The sequence below is a fragment of the Salvelinus alpinus genome, chromosome 22 (genome assembly GCF_045679555.1).
Source record: "Salvelinus alpinus chromosome 22, SLU_Salpinus.1, whole genome shotgun sequence".
NCBI lineage: Eukaryota > Metazoa > Chordata > Actinopteri > Salmoniformes > Salmonidae > Salvelinus > Salvelinus alpinus.
In genome coordinates this window covers 40,057,343-40,079,842 of record NC_092107.1, presented here as the reverse complement: position 1 = coordinate 40,079,842, position 22,500 = coordinate 40,057,343, and the positions used below count along the sequence as shown (strand labels likewise).

Genomic DNA, 22,500 nt, shown 5'->3' with positions numbered 1-22,500 from the left:
AGTTGTAGTAGTAATGATGATGGTAGTTGTAGTAGTGATGATGATGGTAGTTGTAGTAGTGATGATGATGGTAGTTGTAGTAGTAATGATGATGGTAGTTGTAGTAGTAATGATGATGGTAGTTGTAGTAGTGATGATGATGGTAGTTGTAGTTGTAATGATGATGGTAGTTGTAGTAGTGATGATGATGATGGTAGTTGTAGTAGTAATGATGATGGTAGTTGTAGTAGTGATGATGGTAGTTGTAGTAGTAATGATGATGGTAGTTGTAGTAGTAGTAATGATGATGGTAGTTATAGTAGTAGCGATGATGATAGTAGTTGTAGTAGTAGTGATGATGATGGTAGTTGTAGTAGTGATGATGATGGTAGTTGTAGTAGTGATGATGATGGTAGTTGTAGTAGTAATGATGATGGTAGTTGTAGTAGTAGCGATGATGATAGTAGTTATAGTAGTAGCGATGATGATAGTAGTTGTAGTAGTAGTGATGATGATGGTAGTTGTAGTAGTGATGATGATGGTAGTTGTAGTAGTGATGATGATGGTAGTTGTAGTAGTAGTGATGATGGTAGTTGTAGTAGTGATGATGATGGTAGTTGTAGTAGTGATGATGATGGTAGTTGTAGTAGTGATGATGATGGTAGTTGTAGTAGTGATGATGATGGTAGTTGTAGTAGTAATGATGATGGTAGTTGTAGTAGTAGTGATGATGATGGTAGTTGTAGTAATGATGATGGTAGTTGTAGTAGTGATGATGATGGTAGTTGTAGTAGTGATGATGATGGTAGTTGTAGTAGTGATGATGATGGTAGTTGTAGTAGTAATGATGATGGTAGTTGTAGTAGTAGTAATGATGATGGTAGTTGTAGTAGTAGTAATGATGATGGTAGTTGTAGTAGTGATGATGATGGTAGTTGTAGTAGTGATGATGATGGTAGTTGTAGTAGTAATGATGATGGTAGTTGTAGTAGTGATGATGATGGTAGTTGTAGTAGTAGTAATGATGATGGTAGTTGTAGTAGTAGTAATGATGATGGTAGTTGTAGTAGTAGTGATGATGATGGTAGTTGTAGTAGTAATGATGATGGTAGTTGTAGTAGTAGTAATGATGGTAGTTGTAGTAGTGGTAATGATGATGGTAGTTGTAGTAGTAGTAATGATGATGGTAGTTGTAGTAGTAGTAATGATGATGGTAGTTGTAGTAGTGATGATGATGGTAGTTGTAGTAGTGATGATGATGGTAGTTGTAGTAGTGATGATGATGGTAGTTGTAGTAGTGATGATGATGGTAGTTGTAGTAGTAGTGATGATAATGGTAGTTGTAGTAGTAGTGATGATGATGGTAGTTGTAGTAGTAATGATGATGGTAGTTGTAGTAGTGATGATGATGGTAGTTGTAGTAGTAATGGTAGTTGTAGTAGTAATGGTAGTTGTAGTAGTAATGGTAGTTGTAGTAGTAATGATGATGGTAGTTGTAGTAGTAATGATGATGGTAGTTGTAGTAGTGATGATGATGGTAGTTGTAGTTGTGATGATGATGGTAGTTGTAGTAGTGATGATGATGGTAGTTGTAGTTGTGATGATGATGGTAGTTGTAGTAGTAATGGTAGTTGTAGTAGTAATGATGATGGTAGTTGTAGTAGTGATGATGATGGTAGTTGTAGTAGTAGTGATGATGATGGTAGTTGTAGTAGTAGTGATGATGATGGTAGTTGTAGTAGTAGTGATGATGATGGTAGTTGTAGTAGTAGTGATGATGATGGTAGTTGTAGTAGTAGTGATGATGATGGTAGTTGTAGTAGTAGTAATGATGATGGTAGTTGTAGTAGTAGTGATGATGATGGTAGTTGTAGTAGTGATGATGATGGTAGTTGTAGTAGTAGTAATGATGATGGTAGTTGTAGTAGTGATGATGATGGTAGTTGTAGTAGTAGTAATGATGATGGTAGTTGTAGTAGTAGTAATGATGATGGTAATTGTAGTAGTGATGATGATGGTAGTTGTAGTAGTGATGATGATGATGGTAGTTGTAGTAGTAATGATGATGGTAGTTGTAGTAGTAATGATGATGGTAGTTGTAGTAGTGATGATGATGGTAGTTGTAGTAGTGATGATGATGGTAGTTGTAGTAGTGATGATGATGGTAGTTGTAGTAGTAATATGGTAGTTGTAGTAGTAATGATGATGGTAGTTGTAGTAGTGATGATGATGGTAGTTGTAGTAGTGATGATGATGATGGTAGTTGTAGTAGTGATGATGATGATGGTAGTTGTAGTAGTAATGATGATGGTAGTTGTAGTAGTGATGATGATGGTAGTTGTAGTAGTAATGATGATGGTAGTTGTAGTAGTGATGATGATGGTAGTTGTAGTAGTAATGATGATGGTAGTTGTAGTAGTAATGATGATGGTAGTTGTAGTAGTGATGATGATGGTAGTTGTAGTTGTAATGATGATGGTAGTTGTAGTAGTGATGATGATGATGGTAGTTGTAGTAGTAATGATGATGGTAGTTGTAGTAGTGATGATGATGGTAGTTGTAGTAGTAATGATGATGGTAGTTGTAGTAGTAGTAATGATGATGGTAGTTATAGTAGTAGCGATGATGATAGTAGTTGTAGTAGTAGTGATGATGATGGTAGTAGTAGTGATGATGATGGTAGTTGTAGTAGTGATGATGATGGTAGTTGTAGTAGTGATGATGATGGTAGTTGTAGTAGTAGCGATGATGATAGTAGTTGTAGTAGTAGCGATGATGATAGTAGTTGTAGTAGTAGCGATGATGATAGTAGTTGTAGTAGTAGCGATGATGATAGTAGTTGTAGTAGTAGTGATGATGATGGTAGTTGTAGTAGTGATGATGATGGTAGTTGTAGTAGTGATGATGATGGTAGTTGTAGTAGTAGCGATGATGATAGTAGTTATAGTAGTAGCGATGATGATAGTAGTTGTAGTAGTAGTGATGATGATGGTAGTTGTAGTAGTAATGATGGTGGTAGTTGTAGTAGTAATGATGATGGTAGTTGTAGTAGTGATGATGATGGTAGTTGTAGTAGTGATGATGATGGTAGTTGTAGTAGTAATGATGATGGTAGTTGTAGTAGTAGTGATGATGATGGTAGTTGTAGTAGTAGTAATGATGATGGTAGTTGTAGTAGTGATGATGATGGTAGTTGTAGTAGTGATGATGATGGTAGTTGTAGTAGTGATGATGATGGTAGTTGTAGTAGTGATGATGATGGTAGTTGTAGTAGTAGTAATGATGATGGTAGTTGTAGTAGTAGTAATGATGATGGTAGTTGTAGTAGTGATGATGATGGTAGTTGTAGTAGTGATGATGATGGTAGTTGTAGTAGTGATGATGATGGTAGTTGTAGTAGTGATGATGATGGTAGTTGTAGTAGTAATGATGATGGTAGTTGTAGTAGTGATGATGATGGTAGTTGTAGTAGTGATGATGATGGTAGTTGTAGTAGTAGTAGTAATGATGATGGTAGTTGTAGTAGTAGTGATGATGATGGTAGTTGTAGTAGTAATGATGATGGTAGTTGTAGTAGTAGTAATGATGATGGTAGTTGTAGTAGTGGTAATGATGATGGTAGTTGTAGTAGTAGTAATGATGATGGTAGTTGTAGTAGTGATGATGATGGTAGTTGTAGTAGTGATGATGATGGTAGTTGTAGTAGTAGTGATGATAATGGTAGTTGTAGTAGTAGTGATGATGATGGTAGTTGTAGTAGTAATGATGATGGTAGTTGTAGTAGTAATGGTAGTTGTAGTAGTAATGGTAGTTGGAGTAGTAATGTATCTCCCGGGTGGCGCAGTGGTCTAGGGCACTGCATCGCAGTGCTAGCTGCGCCACCAGAGTCTCTGGGTTCGCGCCCAGGCTGGGCTGAGTTCGCGCCCAGGCTCTGTCGCAGCCGGCCGCAACCGGGAGATCCGTGGGGCGACGCACAATTGGCATAGCGTCGTCCGGGTTAGGGAGGGTTTGGCCGGTAGGGAGGGTTTGGCCGGTAGGGATATCCTTGTCTCAGTATGTAAAAATGTAATAAAAATGTATGCACTCTACTGTAAGTCGCTCTGGATAGGAGCGTCTGCTCTTGGCCGGTAGGGATATCCTTGTCTCAGTATGTAAAAAAAAAAAAAAAAAAAAGAAAAAAAGAAAAAAAAGAAAAAAGAAACGTAACAATAAAATAAGTATAAAAATATTTTAAATAGAACTAAAAATTAAAATATAAAAAATTTTTTTTATAAAATGTATGCACTCTACTGTAAGTCGCTCTGGATAGGAGCGTCTGCTAAATGACTAAAATGTAAAAAAATGTAATGGTAGTTGTAGTAGTAATGGTAGTTGTAGTAGTAATGGTAGTTGTAGTAGTAATGATGATGGTAGTTGTAGTAGTAATGATGATGGTAGTTGTAGTAGTGATGATGATGGTAGTTGTAGTTGTGATGATGATGGTAGTTGTAGTAGTAATGGTAGTTGTAGTAGTAATGGTAGTTGTAGTAGTAATGGTAGTTGTAGTAGTGATGATGATGGTAGTTGTAGTAGTGATGATGATGGTAGTTGTAGTAGTGATGATGATGGTAGTTGTAGTAGTGATGATGATGGTAGTTGTAGTAGTGATGATGATGGTAGTTGTAGTAGTGATGATGATGGTAGTTGTAGTAATGATGATGGTAGTTGTAGTAGTAGTAATGATGATGGTAGTTGTAGTAGTGATGATGATGGTAGTTGTAGTAGTAGTAATGATGATGGTAGTTGTAGTAGTAGTAATGATGATGGTAGTTGTAGTAGTAGTAATGATGATGGTAGTTGTAGTAGTAGTAATGATGATGGTAGTTGTAGTAGTGGTGATGATGATGGTAGTTGTAGTAGTAATGATGATGGTAGTTGTAGTAGTGATGATGATGGTAGTTGTAGTTGTAATGATGATGGTAGTTGTAGTAGTAGTAATGATGATGGTAGTTGTAGTAGTGATGATGATGGTAGTTGTAGTAGTAGTAATGATGATGGTAGTTGTAGTAGTAGTAATGATGATGGTAGTTGTAGTAGTGATGATGATGGTAGTTGTAGTCGTGATGATGATGGTAGTTGTAGTAGTGATGATGATGGTAGTTGTAGTCGTGATGATGATGGTAGTTGTAGTCGTGATGATGATGGTAGTTGTAGTCGTGATGATGATGGTAGTTGTAGTTGTAATGATGATGGTAGTTGTAGTAGTGATGATGATGGTAGTTGTAGTAGTAGTAATGATGATGGTAGTTGTAGTAGTAGTGATGATGATGGTAGTTGTAGTAGTAATGGTAGTTGTAGTAGTAATGATGATGGTAGTTGTAGTAGTAGTAATGATGATGGTAGTTGTAGTAGTAATGATGATGGTAGTTGTAGTAGTAGTAATGATGATGGTAGTTGTAGTAGTAGTAATGATGATGGTAGTTGTAGTAGTAATGATGATGGTAGTTGTAGTAGTAATGATGATGGTAGTTGTAGTAGTAGTAATGATGATGGTAGTTGTAGTAGTAGTAATGATGATGGTAGTTGTAGTAGTAGTGATGATGGTAGTTGTAGTAGTAGTAATGATGATGGTAGTTGTAGTAGTAGTAATGATGATGGTAGTTGTAGTAGTAGTAATGATGATGGTAGTTGTAGTAGTAGTAATGATGATGGTAGTTGTAGTAGTGGTAATGATGATGGTAGTTGTAGTAGTAGTAATGATGATGGTAGTTGTAGTAGTAGTAATGATGATGGTAGTTGTAGTAGTGATGATGATGGTAGTTGTAGTAGTGATGATGATGGTAGTTGTAGTAGTGATGATGATGGTAGTTGTAGTAGTGATGATGATGGTAGTTGTAGTAGTGATGATGATGGTAGTTGTAGTAGTGATGATGATGGTAGTTGTAGTAGTGATGATGATGGTAGTTGTAGTAGTAGTGATGATAATGGTAGTTGTAGTAGTAGTGATGATGATGGTAGTTGTAGTAGTAATGATGATGGTAGTTGTAGTAGTGATGATGATGGTAGTTGTAGTAGTAATGGTAGTTGTAGTAGTAATGGTAGTTGTAGTAGTAATGGTAGTTGTAGTAGTAATGATGATGGTAGTTGTAGTAGTAATGATGATGGTAGTTGTAGTAGTGATGATGATGGTAGTTGTAGTTGTGATGATGATGGTAGTTGTAGTAGTGATGATGATGGTAGTTGTAGTTGTGATGATGATGGTAGTTGTAGTAGTAATGGTAGTTGTAGTAGTAATGATGATGGTAGTTGTAGTAGTGATGATGATGGTAGTTGTAGTTGTGATGATGATGGTAGTTGTAGTAGTGATGATGATGGTAGTTGTAGTGATGATGATGGTAGTTGTAGTGATGATGATGGTAGTAGTAGTGATGATGATGGTAGTTGTAGTAGTAGTGATGATGATGGTAGTTGTAGTAGTAGTAATGATGATGGTAGTTGTAGTAGTAGTGATGATGATGGTAGTTGTAGTAGTGATGATGATGGTAGTTGTAGTAGTAGTAATGATGATGGTAGTTGTAGTAGTGATGATGATGGTAGTTGTAGTAGTAATGATGATGGTAGTTGTAGTAGTGATGATGATGGTAGTTGTAGTAGTAGTAATGATGATGGTAGTTGTAGTAGTAGTAATGATGATGGTAGTTGTAGTAGTGATGATGATGGTAGTTGTAGTAGTGATGATGATGATGGTAGTTGTAGTAGTAATGATGATGGTAGTTGTAGTAGTAATGATGATGGTAGTTGTAGTAGTGATGATGATGGTAGTTGTAGTAGTGATGATGATGGTAGTTGTAGTAGTGATGATGATGATGGTAGTTGTAGTAGTAATGATGATGGTAGTTGTAGTAGTAATATGGTAGTTGTAGTAGTAATGATGATGGTAGTTGTAGTAGTGATGATGATGGTAGTTGTAGTAGTGATGATGATGAAGGTAGTTGTAGTAGTGATGATGATGATGGTAGTTGTAGTAGTAATGATGATGGTAGTTGTAGTAGTGATGATGATGATGGTAGTTGTAGTAGTAATGATGATGGTAGTTGTAGTAGTGATGATGATGGTAGTTGTAGTAGTAATGATGATGGTAGTTGTAGTAGTAATGATGATGGTAGTTGTAGTAGTGATGATGATGGTAGTTGTAGTTGTAATGATGATGGTAGTTGTAGTAGTGATGATGATGATGGTAGTTGTAGTAGTAATGATGATGGTAGTTGTAGTAGTGATGATGATGGTAGTTGTAGTAGTAATGATGATGGTAGTTGTAGTAGTAGTAATGATGATGGTAGTTATAGTAGTAGCGATGATGATAGTAGTTGTAGTAGTAGTGATGATGATGGTAGTAGTAGTGATGATGATGGTAGTTGTAGTAGTGATGATGATGGTAGTTGTAGTAGTGATGATGATGGTAGTTGTAGTAGTAGCGATGATGATAGTAGTTGTAGTAGTAGCGATGATGATAGTAGTTGTAGTAGTAGCGATGATGATAGTAGTTGTAGTAGTAGCGATGATGATAGTAGTTGTAGTAGTAGTGATGATGATGGTAGTTGTAGTAGTGATGATGATGGTAGTTGTAGTAGTGATGATGATGGTAGTTGTAGTAGTAGCGATGATGATAGTAGTTATAGTAGTAGCGATGATGATAGTAGTTGTAGTAGTAGTGATGATGATGGTAGTTGTAGTAGTAATGATGATGGTAGTTGTAGTAGTAATGATGATGGTAGTTGTAGTAGTGATGATGATGGTAGTTGTAGTAGTGATGATGATGGTAGTTGTAGTAGTAATGATGATGGTAGTTGTAGTAGTAGTAGTAATGATGATGGTAGTTGTAGTAGTGATGATGATGGTAGTTGTAGTAGTAGTGATGATGATGGTAGTTGTAGTAGTAGTAATGATGATGGTAGTTGTAGTAGTGATGATGATGGTAGTTGTAGTAGTGATGATGATGGTAGTTGTAGTAGTGATGATGATGGTAGTTGTAGTAGTAATGATGATGATGGTAGTTGTAGTAGTAGTGATGATGATGGTAGTTGTAGTAGTGATGATGATGGTAGTTGTAGTAGTGATGATGATGGTAGTTGTAGTAGTAGTAGTAATGATGATGGTAGTTGTAGTAGTGATGATGATGGTAGTTGTAGTAGTAATGATGATGGTAGTTGTAGTAGTGATGATGATGATGGTAGTAGTAGTAGTAGTAATGATGATGGTAGTTGTAGTAGTAATGATGATGGTAGTTGTAGTAGTGATGATGATGGTAGTTGTAGTTGTAATGATGATGGTAGTTGTAGTAGTAGTAATGATGATGGTAGTTGTAGTAGTGATGATGATGGTAGTTGTAGTAGTGATGATGATGGTAGTTGTAGTCGTGATGATGATGGTAGTTGTAGTCGTGATGATGATGGTAGTTGTAGTAGTAATGATGATGGTAGTTGTAGTTGTAATGATGATGGTAGTTGTAGTAGTGATGATGATGGTAGTTGTAGTAGTAGTAATGATGATGGTAGTTGTAGTAGTAGTAATGATGATGGTAGTTGTAGTAGTAATGATGATGGTAGTTGTAGTAGTAGTAATGATGATGGTAGTTGTAGTAGTAGTAATGATGATGGTAGTTGTAGTAGTAATGATGATGGTAGTTGTAGTAGTAATGATGATGGTAGTTGTAGTAGTAGTAATGATGATGGTAGTTGTAGTAGTAATGATGATGGTAGTTGTAGTAGTAGTAATGATGATGGTAGTTGTAGTAGTAGTAATGATGATGGTAGTTGTAGTAGTAATGATGATGGTAGTTGTAGTAGTAATGATGATGGTAGTTGTAGTAGTAATGATGATGGTAGTTGTAGTAGTAGTAATGATGATGGTAGTTGTAGTAGTAATGATGATGGTAGTTGTAGTAGTAATGATGATGGTAGTTGTAGTAGTAATGATGATGGTAGTTGTAGTAGTAGTGATGATGATGGTAGTTGTAGTAGTAGTGATGATGATGGTAGTTGTAGTAGTAATGATGATGGTAGTTGTAGTAGTGGTGATGATGGTAGTTGTAGTACTGATGTAATGGTGAAGATGACCGTTATTTAGTTATAAGTTAGTTATAGTTTCATTTTCCATATTTAGATTTATTACATTACATTCTACTATTGACTGTTACCATTTTATTGTTATTATTTTTGTATTTAATTTTGTATTATTATTTACTACCATTTTATATTATTATTTGTTATTGTTTATAATTTTATTACAATGTATATTGTATACATTTTTGCTTTGGCAATATTGACACAATGTTTTTCATGCCAATAAAGCAGCTTGAATTTGAGACAGAGAGCAGAGAGACAGAGAGAGACAGAGAGACAGAGAGACAGAGAGAGAGAGAGAGAGAGAGAGAGAGAGAGAGAGAGAGAGAGAGAGAGAGAGAGAGAGAGAGAGAGAGAGAGAGAGAGAGAGAGAGAGAGAGAGAGAGAGAGAGAGAGAGAGAGAGAGAGAGAGAGAGAGAGAGAGAGAGAGAGAGAGAGAGAGAGAGAGAGAGAGAGAGCTCAGGGTGACGGTGAACCACAGTACTATATGGGAGATGGGTGTCATTTCTCCCCGTGTTAAAGAACAACAATAGGCATCCTGTGCTAATGCACATGGACCTGATTCATCAACCGAGTTAAAGCTGCGATAAGTCACTTTTTTGGGGCGACATGACCAAATCCACAGAGAAAAGTGAGTTATAGATCTGTCATTCTCATTGAAAGCAAGTCTAAGAAGCGGTAGATCTGTTCTATGTTCTCTATTTCTATGTTTCCTGTTCTTAAGTTTATTTTTTTGTTGTTGAGTCTTTTACATTCGGTTTTGTACACCAGCTTCAAACAGATAAAAACACAATATTTGGGGTTATGGAAAATATATTTCACAGTGGTTTAGATGATAAAATTATTCTCTACATGAACTGAAATTAGGCCAGGAAATGGCGGAGCGATTTCTGCACAGTGCATTTTTAACACCGCAAGCATTTCTTAATTAATATTAACATCTCTGATCACAGATCCGGTTCATCTAGCCCCAACAGAGTCGGATGAAGAAGTTACCATTGATCTGAGGTCAGCTTGGTGCTTTTCTCTGGATGGTTAAGGTTAGGATTTAGGAAGGCTGAACTGATCCTAGGTCTGTGCATAAGGTCAACTTCTACCCGAGGAGCCACAGCTAGCTAAATCCCTCTGGAGTCACTGTTATAAGAACTACTACTGTCAACCTTCATCACATCACCCCCCCCCCCTATCATTTCCCTGAGGCAGAGTTGGCTGACAGAAACAGAGTGATATTGATATTTAAATATTTATGAAAGTTCATGTGATGTTAAACACTACAATCAGATCAGAGCAGCCAGGGACAGCAGCTTGTATTGATCTGAGTGGGTCTCTCTAGTCAACACACACCAATGAAAAACACCCATATGGTGAGTACAAATCACACACAACACACGGTCCATAATACTACGCAATAGCAAACTCGCACGGGCACACGTAACCCCACACACACCACCGGCTACCTTCTTGGCCCAGAAGTTGAGCTCTTTGCTGACAAGCTGCTGCAGTTCAGAGGGGCAGAACGGCAGGAAGTAGACAATCTCATTGATCCGCCCCAGAAACTCATCCCTCCGGAAATGGGCCTGGGGAGGAAACAATGAATTCACCAATAAGAGCATTTCAGAATAGTGGCTCAACCAATCTGTGGTGTCAGTGAGATGCTGTGATTGGGTATAGGATGAGGGCGTGGGGCGTTACCTTCAGAATAGTGGCTCAACCAATCTGTGGTGTCAGCGAGATGCTGTGATTGGGTATAGGATGAGGGTGTGGGGCGTTACCTTCAGAATAGTGGCTCAACCAATCTGTGGTGTCAGCGAAATGCTGTGATTGGGTATAGGATGAGGGCGTTACCTTCAGAATAGGGCGAATTACAGCGTCCTTAAACTGCCTGGAGATGGTGACATCATCCCTCTTTTGAACATCGTCTGGAGAAAAGGAGAAGTTAACTACCTGTTTGTCTATTGTGTCTGTGTGTCTGTGTGTGTATGTGTCTGTGTGTGTATGTGTCTGTGTGTGTGTGTGTCTGTGCGTGTATGTGTCTGTGTGTGTGTGTGTGTCTGTGCGTGTGTGTGTGTCTGTGCGCGTGTGTGTCTGTGTGTGCGTGTGTGTGTCTGTGTGTGCGTGTGTGTGTCTGTGTGTGCGTGTGTGTGTCTGTGTGTGCGTGTGTGTGTCTGTGTGTGTGTGTCTGTGCGTGTCTGTGCGTGTCTGTGCGTGTCTGTGCGTGTCTGTGCGTGTCTGTGCGTGTCTGTGCGTGTCTGTGCGTGTCTGTGCGTGTCTGTGCGTGTCTGTGCGTGTCTCACCCAGGTTGTCGACCAGTTTCCTGCGGCTGAGCTCCTGGACCTCCTGGCGGAGCTGCAATGCATGCTGAGCGATGTCATCACTGGCCACGTTCGAGGTCATGATGAAGATGGCGTCCTTACACTCAATGGTCTTCCCCTTCCCATCTGTAAGACGGCCCTGAGCGCGCCGCGAGAGAGAGAGACAGAGAGACAGAGAGACAGAGAGACAGAGAGAGAGAGAGAGAGAGAGACAGAGAGAGAGAGAGAGAGAGAGAGAGAGACAGAGAGAGACAGAGAGAGACAGAGAGAGAGACAGAGAGAGAGACAGAGACAGAGACAGAGGGAGACAGAGAGACAGACAGAGACAGAGAGAGACAGAGAGAGAGACAGAGACAGAGAGGTAGAGACAGAGAGAGACAGAGAGACAGAGAGAAAGAGAGACTCAAGGACCTAGAAAAGTGACACAGTAGAACCTGTGATTTCGTACGGTTAAAATAACGTTCTGTGTACCTCATCGAACAGCTGTAGCATGATGGTCAGTACGTCTGGGTGGGCCTTGTCCACCTCGTCAAACAGAACCACAGCATTGGGATACGCCTTCAACTGTTTAGTCAGCTGACCTCCCTCTTCATGACCAACATAACCTGGAGGAGAACCTATGAATTTAGCCACCTAGACAGAGAGACAGAGAAACAGAGAGAGAGAGAGAGACAGAGAGAGGTGGAGAAAGGTGGGGAGCGAGTTAGAGAGAGATTGTGAGAGAGGGAGAGATAGACGGCGAGAGACGGCAGAGAGAAAGAGAGAGAGAGAGAGATGAAAAGTTAGAAATTGTGAGAGAATTATGATAACAGGTAGATGAACCTATTGAACTGAAGATGACGTCACATCACTACTTCCTCTGGTACAAAAACAAGGTTTTGGGGCCGTTTGGGAAGAGTGAGAGTTCTCTCCTTCAGATGCTGCATCGCTCTGTGTTTCTGTGGGAACCTGGACACATCTCTTTGAATTGAATTGTGGGCGATGAGAGGTTAGACAGAGCCCAAGGTCGCTCAGTCAACACAGGGTTAACCTGTTCATGACAGCGACCGGGAAGCTGGTCCAAACGATGGCAGTAGATGACCCAGACAAGCCCTCGGCTACATTCCTGGCTGTGGGAACATGAAGTCTCTTCCTGGTTGTGGGAAAGTGTTATTGATGATGTCATACCTCGTGCTTCTCCTGGAACTCAGACATGTCCACGCGGATGAATCCCTGAGAGAAGAAGGCTCGTGTTTAATGAGCCGTAATAACACACGGGTACATGTGATACCATGTGATTTCAGCTGTGCTGATGTGTGAACGTGTGTGACTGTTACCTTTTTCAGGTCCTTGTGCATATAACGAGCCACCTGTTTGGCCAGCTCAGTCTTACCTGTGGGAAGAGGAGAGCAGTAACCAATCAGAGTGCAGTATGGACAGAGCTTTGATCGTCAATGGTCTGACGAGAATCCACTGCCAACCAAGCCTCCGAAAATTCTAAAGATGATCTCACATGAAGCTCTCAACATTGTAATGATGATCTGGGTGGAATCGCAGGTAGATCTCTGAGCTGCTGATAGGCTATGAGTTGTTGTCCCTGCAATCTGATTGGTGGATCAATAACGAGAAGGAGGGTTGGTTGATGATGGTTTTGGCATCACTCACTCTCAAGCAGTAAAATATTCCTCTTATAAATGTTCATCTCCATATGGACGGTCTGTGTGTATTATCTCCAGATAGACGGTCTGTGTGTATTATCTCCAGATAGACGGTCTGTGTGTATTATCTTCAGATAGACGGTCTGTGTGTATTATCTCCAGATAGACGGTCTGTGTGTATTATCTCCGTATGGACGGTCTGTGTGTATTATCTCCAGATAGATAGATGGGGACTGGCCATGTGTTAAATATTAATGTCCCCTGGCCACTGTCGCTGGAGGCAGAGAGAATATGAACACTGCCTCCCCTCTATCTCCCAGCCCTGTCATATCTCTCTCACACACACACCATACATCCCTAAACCCGGTCATATATAATATATATATATCACACACACACCACACATCCCTAAACCCTGTCATATCTTACCCAGAACCACTGCTGCTGACTCTCTCTCTCTGTGTGTGTGTGTGTGTGCGTGTGAGTGTGTGTGTGTGTGTGTGAGAGAGTGTATAAGTGTGTGTGTATGTTTGAGAGAGTGTGTGTGTGAGTATGTTTGAGTGTGTGTGTGTGTGTGTGAGAGTGTATGAGAGTGTGTGTGTGTGAGAGTGTATGAGAGTGTATGAGAGTGTGTGTGTGTGTGTGTGTGTGTGTGTGTGTGTGTGTGTGTGTGTGTGTGTGTGAGAGAGTAGTTCTATAGGTGTACAAGTGTACAGTCATAGCGTAGTTGCCAGATCGGTTTGTAAATGGCATGTCAACCAACGTCAGAGGAGTAGGCTAAAGCACAAACAGATCTGGCAACCACGCTATTGTAAATAACATTTTGTAGGCTACTTATGATGTAATTGTAGTCTACCTATTATCGTTGGATATCCATTCATGCTTTTGTATACACTGTTGATATTTGTAAATTGACCAATGACATCATGCCACAGCCAGCCATGATTACAATCACCTGTGTGTGTCCAATGGAAACCTGTATTTACTGGTGACCTGCAGTGTTTAACAGGAAACCCTGATGAAGCCTGTATATATACTGGTGACCTGCAGTGTTTAACAGGAAACCCTGATGAAGCCTGTATATATACTGGTGACCTGCAGTGTTTAACAGGAAACCCAGATGAAGCCTGTATATATACTGGTGACCTGCAGTGTTTAACAGGAAACCCTGATGAAGCCTGTATATATACTGGTGACCTGCAGTGTTTAACAGGAAACCCAGATGAAGCCTGTATATATACTGGTGACCTGCAGTGTTTAACAGGAAACCCTGATGAAGCCTGTATATATACTGGTGACCTGCAGTGTTTAACAGGAAACCCTGATGAAGCCTGTATATATACTGGTGACCTGCAGTGTTTAACAGGAAACCCAGATGAAGCCTGTATATTTACTGGTGACCTGCAGTGTTTAACAGGAAACCCTGATGAAGCCTGTATATATACTGGTGACCTGCAGTGTTTAACAGGAAACCCTGATGAAGCCTGTATATATACTGGTGACCTGCAGTGTTTAACAGGAAACCCAGATGAAGCCTGTATATATACTGGTGACCTGCAGTGTTTAACAGGAAACCCAGATGAAGCCTGTATATATACTGGTGACCTGCAGTGTTTAACAGGAAACCCTGATGAAGCCTGTATATATACTGGTGACCTGCAGTGTTTAACAGGAAACCCTGATGAAGCCTGTATATATACTGGTGACCTGCAGTGTTTAACAGGAAACCCTGATGAAGCCTGTATATATACTGGTGACCTGCAGTGTTTAACAGGAAACCCTGATGAAGCCTGTATATATACTGGTGACCTGCAGTGTTTAACAGGAAACCCTGATGAAGCCTGTATATATACTGGTGACCTGCAGTGTTTAACAGGAAACCCTGATGAAGCCTGTATATATACTGGTGACCTGCAGTGTTTAACAGGAAACCCTGATGAAGCCTGTATATATACTGGTGACCTGCAGTGTTTAACAGGAAACCCTGATGAAGCCTGTATATATACTGGTGACCTGCAGTGTTTAACAGGAAACCCAGATGAAGCCTGTATATATACTGGTGACCTGCAGTGTTTAACAGGAAACCCTGATGAAGCCTGTATATATACTGGTGACCTGCAGTGTTTAACAGGAAACCCTGATGAAGCCTGTATATATACTGGTGACCTGCAGTGTTTAACAGGAAACCCTGATGAAGCCTGTATATATACTGGTGACCTGCAGTGTTTAACAGGAAACCCTGATGAAGCCTGTATATATACTGGTGACCTGCAGTATTTAACAGGAAACCCTGATGAAGCCTGTATATATACTGGTGACCTGCAGTGTTTAACAGGAAACCCTGATGAAGCCTGTATATATACTGGTGACCTGCAGTGTTTAACAGGAAACCCTGATGAAGCCTGTATATATACTGGTGACCTGCAGTGTTTAACAGGAAACCCAGATGAAGCCTGTATATATACTGGTGACCTGCAGTATTTAACAGGAAACCCTGATGAAGCCTGTATATATACTGGTGACCTGCAGTATTTAACAGGAAACCCTGATGAAGCCTGTATATATACTGGTGACCTGCAGTATTTAACAGGAAACCCTGATGAAGCCTGTATATATACTGGTGACCTGCAGTGTTTAACAGGAAACCCTGATGAAGCCTGTATATATACTGGTGACCTGCAGTGTTTAACAGGAAACCCTGATGAAGACAGCTTGCTGTGGAAATGTTGGTGAATAAACGACGACATTGGTGCTACCCGTGTCTTTTCCTGGTCTTTTAACCAGGCTAGTGCTACAGACAGGCTCCATGACATCACAGCTGAGTGGAACGAGGGATGTAGAGGAGTTACCGATTCCAGAGGAGCCGAGGAAGAGGAAGACGAGGGGATGTTCTTCGTCATACCAGCCATTCTCCTTCCTCCTGATCGCTGTAGACAGAGAGAGAGGGATGTGGTTAGAGAGAGAGAGAGATTGAGAGAGAAAGAGAGATTGAGAGAGAAAGAGAGAGAAAGAGAGAGAGAGAGAGAGAGAGAGATCTCTAAAGTTGAATCCATCAATGCCTCGGGAGGGAGGGGGATAATTATCACAGGCTATCCTGCCTCCCCACTCCCTCTCCCCCTGTCATCCCCCTTTCCCAACCTCCCACAATCCCTTCTCCTTTCCTCTCCCTCTCCCAGTCAGTAGGGCCATTAGCCAGAGGTAATCGTGTTAGCCTCCCCGGCGCAGCCAAAGCTAAATCAGGTTAGCATGGATCTGAGCCTCTCTCTCTCTCACACACACACACACGACTCGCCCAGAGAAGAGAGCCTTGCCTACCTTACCCAACCATCACCCCAGCAACCAAACCCCTCCCCCCCCTCCGGGCGGGAGGGCGGAGGCACGGTAGGTGAGGGAGGGGGCGTGAGGGAGGAGAAAGGAGAAATAAAACACAGGGAACTTGGTCTGGTTCCAGCTGCCAAAAACACACATTACAATACATGTCTCATATCTCAGTCTGGTTGTACATGCAGCAGAGAGGACGCTGCAGTTTCTCAACAACCACCACAATGGGTTGTGTGTGTGTGTGTGTGTGTGTGTGTCCACTCTATGACAGAGAAACCCGTTGATCCGCCTCTCCCTGTCGTAACAGCACACTCCACCCATCTAAGTACAAACTTCTCACTAGAACAGAGATAGAGGGGCTGAACGATAGAGGAAGAGATGGAGAGAAGAGATGGAGAGAAGAGATGGAGAGAGGAGATGGAGAGAAGAGATGGAGAGGAACGGAGAGAAGAGATGGAGAGAGGAGATGGAGAGAAGAGATGGAGAGAAGAGATGGAGAGGAACGGAGAGAAGAGATGGAGAGAGGAGATGGAGAGAAGAGATGGAGAGAAGAGATGGAGAGATGGAGAGAAGAGATGGAGAGATGGAGAGAAGAGATGGAGAGAAGAGATGGAGAGATGGAGAGAAGAGATGGAGAGATGGAGAGAAGAGATGGAGAGAAGAGATGGAGAGAGGAACGGAGAGAAGAGATGGAGAGAGGAACGGAGAGAAGAGATGGAGAGAGGAGATGGAGAGAGGAGATGGAGAGAGGAGATGGAGAGAAGAGATGGAGAGAAGAGATGGAGAGAAGAGATGGAGAGAAGAGATGGAGAGAGGAATGGAGAGATTAAGGAGGTTGAGTTAAAAGGGGACACAGGGTTGAGGAAAATAAGAGAGAGGGAGAGATATGAGAGTTGGTAGAGAGAGGGAGAGATATGAGAGTTGGTAGAGAGAGGGAGATATATGAGAGTTGGTAGAGAGAGGGAGAGAGATGAGAGTTGGTAGAGAGAGGGAGAGAGATTAGAGTTGGTAGAGAGATGGATTGAGAGAATGAGAGGCGGAGGAATTGGTAGAGAGATAAATTGAGAGAAGGAAGAGTGATTGTCATGAAGATGAATACTGACGCCTACAGGCTATACTTCTACGAGCCAGTCTGACTTATTACTGTCTGTCTGTGTGTGTGTGTGTGTGTGTGTGTGTGTGTGTGTGTGTGTTAAACAGACTGAATGACAGTATACCCTGCAGAAGAGAGCGTCTGTGTTAGCTGATTGAGATTGACTTTGGCAGAAGGACGCACTGACAGCCCTCAAAGAACACGTTCTAGAACAAGAACAGTACAACACACACACACACACACACACACACACACACACACACACACACACACACACACACACACACACACACACACACACACACACACACACACACACACACACACACACACACACACACACACACACACACACGGTACTGACCAGGTCTGGTAGGGTAGAGGACTATAATGTGATAAGAGGATCATCCTCCACAATGACTTCTAGCCTGAGAGCTGAACAAGGATCAATCCACTCCTTCCTGTGTGTGTGTGTATAGTGTGTGTGTGTGGTGTGTGTGGGGGGGGTGGTGTGTGTGTGTGTGTGTGTGTGTGGGGGTGGTGTGTGTGTGTGTGTGTGGTGTGTGTGTGTGTGGTGTGTGTGTGATCTTCCCTCTCCAAACAGAGACAGTGTTTGTAGCCAGAGACCAGTCATGGGTCATCCAGGAGGAACCTGCCTCGCAACATGGAACTAGTTCTAAAACCGCTGTCCCTCCCGTCTCTGCCCCTCCCGTCCCTGTCCCTCCCGTCCCTGTCCCTCCCGTCCCTGTCCCTCCCGTCCCTGCCCCTCCCGTCTCTGCCCCTCCCGTCTCTGCCCCTCCCGTCTCTGTTTCTCAACTCAATTCAAGGGGCTTTAGAATAGTTATTGTACAAAAGGGAAAATAAATAAACATAAATATGAGTTGTATTTACAAGGGTGTTTGTTCTTCACTGGTTGCCCTTTTCTTGTGGCAACAGGTCACAAATATTGCTGCTGTGATGGCTGTCTCTCTGATCTATTTCTCTCTGTGTCTCATCTCTTTCTCCGTGTCTCTCATCTACTCTCTCTCTCTCTGTCTCTCTCATCTCCTTCTCTGTCTCTCATCTCCTTCTCTGTCTCTCATCTCCTTCTCTGTCTCTCTCTGTGTCTAATCTCTTTCTCTGTCTCTCATCTCCTTCTCTGTCTCTCATCTCCTTCTCTGTCTCTCATCTCCTTCTCTGTCTCTCATCTCCTTCTCTGTCTCTCATCTCCTTCTCTGTCTCTCTCTGTGTCTCATCTCCTCTCTCTCATCTCCTTCTCTGTCTCTCTCTGTGTCTCATCTCCTTCTCTGTCTCTCATCTCCTTCTCTGTCTCTCATCTCCTTCTCTGTCTCTCATCTCCTTCTCTGTCTCTCTCTGTGTCTCATCTCCTCTCTCTCATCTCCTTCTCTGTCTCTCTCTGTGTCTCATCTCCTTCTCTGTCTCTCATCTCCTTCTCTGTCTCTCTCTGTGTCTCATCTCCTTCTCTGTCTCTCATCTCCTTCTCTGTCTCTCTCTGTGTCTCATCTCCTCTCTCTCATCTCCTTCTCTGTCTCTCTCTGTGTCTCATCTCCTTCTCTGTCTCTCTCTGTGTCTCATCTCCTCTCTCATCTCCTTCTCTGTCTCTCTCTGTGTCTCTCATCTCCTCTCTCTCTGTCTCTCTTATATATTTCTCTATTGATCACTCTCCTTCTCATCTCCTTCTCGCTCTGCCTTTCTGTCACACTCTCTTATCCCTCCAGGCCGTTGGGTGCTTGTAAAAAGCATTAGCTAGAGCTGTCATTGTGTGTGTGTCCTCACCCCTCCTCTCTTTGTGTTGTTGCTGATCATCACCATCATCCCTCAGTCTGTTAGCTGATATTTTCACTGTGTGTGTGTGAGACCGTGTGTGTGTGTGTGTGTTTGTATGTGTGTGATATATTCACTGTATTACTTCACAGGGATCAATAAGCTCTTCCTTTATCGCCGTGGTGATGTGTCTCAGATTGCTTTCAGGACAATTTGCCACGACAACAACCACCATTCATCACATCAGCCACAGAGACCTTGACAACTGCCCTGCCTGGACCACAGCTCCCAGCATGCAATCTGCTCTGCCTGCTGCCACTGACTACACATCCCAGCATTCCCACTGATAATGGGGGTGTTCTAGGATGTTGTGTTTGTAGTCACACAGCCAGTGGACCCTGCTGCTGTTCCTAGTGACAAGACAAACACATTCACATAGTGGACCAGGACATCACCAGACAAACAGAACACATTCACATAGTGGACCAGCAGATCACCAGACATTCTAAACAGAACACATTCACATAGTGGACCAGGACATCACCAGACATTCTAAACAGAACACATTCACATAGTGGACCAGCACATCACCAGACATTCTAAACAGAACACATTCACATAGTGGACCAGCACATCACCAGACATTCTAAACAGAACACATTCACATAGTGGACCAGGACATCACCAGACATTCTAAACAGAACACATTCACATAGTGGACCAGGACATCACCAGACATTCTAAACAGAACACATTCACATAGTGGACCAGGACATCACCAGACATTCTAAACAGAACACATTCACATAGTGGACCAGCACATCACCAGACATTCTAAACAGAACACATTCACATAGTGGACCAGCACATCACCAGACATTCTAAACAGAACACATTCACATAGTGGACCAGCAGATCACCAGACATTCTAAACAGAACACATTCACATAGTGGACCAGGACATCACCAGACATTCTAAACAGAACACATTCACATAGTGGACCAGCACATCACCAGACATTCTAAACAGAACACATTCACATAGTGGACCAGCACATCACCAGACATTCTAAACAGAACACATTCACATAGTGGACCAGCACATCACCAGACATTCTAAACAGAACACATTCACATAGTGGACCAGGACATCACCAGACATTCTAAACAGAACACATTCACATAGTGGACCAGGACATCACCAGACATTCTAAACAGAACACATTCACATAGTGGACCAGGACATCACCAGACATTCTAAACAGAACACATTCACATAGTGGACCAGGACATCACCAGACATTCTAAACAGAACACATTCACATAGTGGACCAGGACATCACCAGACATTCTAAACAGAACACATTCACATAGTGGACCAGGACATCACCAGACATTCTAAACAGAACACATTCACATAGTGGACCAGGACATCACCAGACATTCTAAACAGAACACATTCACATAGTGGACCAGGACATCACCAGACATTCTAAACAGAACACATTCACATAGTGGACCAGGACATCACCAGACATTCTAAACAGAACACATTCACATAGTGGACCCCAACATCACCAGACATTCTAAACAGAACACATTCACATAGTGGACCAGGACATCACCAGACATTCTAAACAGAACACATTCACATAGTGGACCAGCACATCACCAGACATTCTAAACAGAACACATTCACATAGTGGACCAGCACATCACCAGACATTCTAAACAGAACACATTCACATAGTGGACCAGGACATCACCAGACATTCTAAACAGAACACATTCACATAGTGGACCAGGACATCACCAGACATTCTAAACAGAACACATTCACATAGTGGACCAGGACATCACCAGACATTCTAAACAGAACACATTCACATAGTGGACCAGCAGACATCACCAGACATTCTAAACAGAACACATTCACATAGTGGACCAGCACATCACCAGACATTCTAAACAGAACACATTCACATAGTGGACCAGCACATCACCAGACATTCTAAACAGAACACATTCACATAGTGGACCAGCACATCACCAGACATTCTAAACAGAACACATTCACATAGTGGACCAGCACATCACCAGACATTCTAAACAGAACACATTCACATAGTGGACCAGGACATCACCAGACATTCTAAACAGAACACATTCACATAGTGGACCAGCACATCACCAGACATTCTAAACAGAACACATTCACATAGTGGACCAGGACATCACCAGACATTCTAAACAGAACACATTCACGGCACATCACCAGACATTCTAAACAGAACACATTCACATAGTGGACCAGGACATCACCAGACATTCTAAACAGAACACATTCACATAGTGGACCAGGACATCACCAGACATTCTAAACAGAACACATTCACATAGTGGACCAGGACATCACCAGACATTCTAAACAGAACACATTCACATAGTGGACCAGGACATCAAACAGAACACATTCACATAGTGGACCAGACATCACCAGACATTCTAAACAGAACACATTCACATAGTGGACCAGGACATCACCAGACATTCTAAACAGAACACATTCACATAGTGGACCAGGACATCACCAGACATTCTAAACAGAACACATTCACATAGTGGACCAGGACATCACCAGACATTCTAAACAGAACACATTCACATAGTGGACCAGGACATCACCAGACATTCTAAACAGAACACATTCACATAGTGGACCAGCACATCACCAGACATTCTAAACAGAACACATTCACATAGTGGACCAGCACATCACCAGACATTCTAAACAGAACACATTCACATAGTGGACCAGCACATCACCAGACATTCTAAACAGAACACATTCACATAGTGGACCAGGACATCACCAGACATTCTAAACAGAACACATTCACATAGTGGACCAGCACATCACCAGACATTCTAAACAGAACACATTCACATAGTGGACCAGGACATCACCAGACATTCTAAACAGAACACATTCACATAGTGGACCAGCACATCACCAGACATTCTAAACAGAACACATTCACATAGTGGACCAGCAGATCACCAGACATTCTAAACAGAACACATTCACATAGTGGACCAGCACATCACCAGACATTCTAAACAGAACACATTCACATAGTGGACCAGCACATCACCAGACATTCTAAACAGAACACATTCACATAGTGGACCAGGACATCACCAGACATTCTAAACAGAACACATTCACATAGTGGACCAGCACATCACCAGACATTCTAAACAGAACACATTCCTATAGTGCCACATGTACA

The 22,500-nt window shown here is 41.7% G+C and overlaps 1 protein-coding gene across 3 annotated transcripts in view; it reads right to left on the bottom strand.

The window, feature by feature from the left end:
• Positions 1–22,500, bottom strand: part of clpb (ClpB family mitochondrial disaggregase) — a 78,764-nt gene that overhangs the window by 6,093 nt on the left and 50,171 nt on the right. For 2 of the 3 annotated variants that reach the window (XM_071360082.1, XM_071360083.1), the window contains 7 exons: positions 15,879–15,956; positions 12,709–12,764; positions 12,560–12,604; positions 11,864–12,025; positions 11,375–11,531; positions 10,926–10,999; positions 10,538–10,657 (listed from right to left, as the gene is read on the bottom strand). In XM_071360082.1, the coding sequence (XP_071216183.1) occupies positions 10,538–10,657; positions 10,926–10,999; positions 11,375–11,531; positions 11,864–12,025; positions 12,560–12,604; positions 12,709–12,764; positions 15,879–15,956 (692 nt within the window). Of the gene's footprint in view, positions 1–10,537; positions 10,658–10,772; positions 10,816–10,925; positions 11,000–11,374; positions 11,532–11,863; positions 12,026–12,559; positions 12,605–12,708; positions 12,765–15,878; positions 15,957–22,500 lie in introns of all 3 variants that reach the window. The other variant, XR_011669897.1, reaches the window with a different exon arrangement.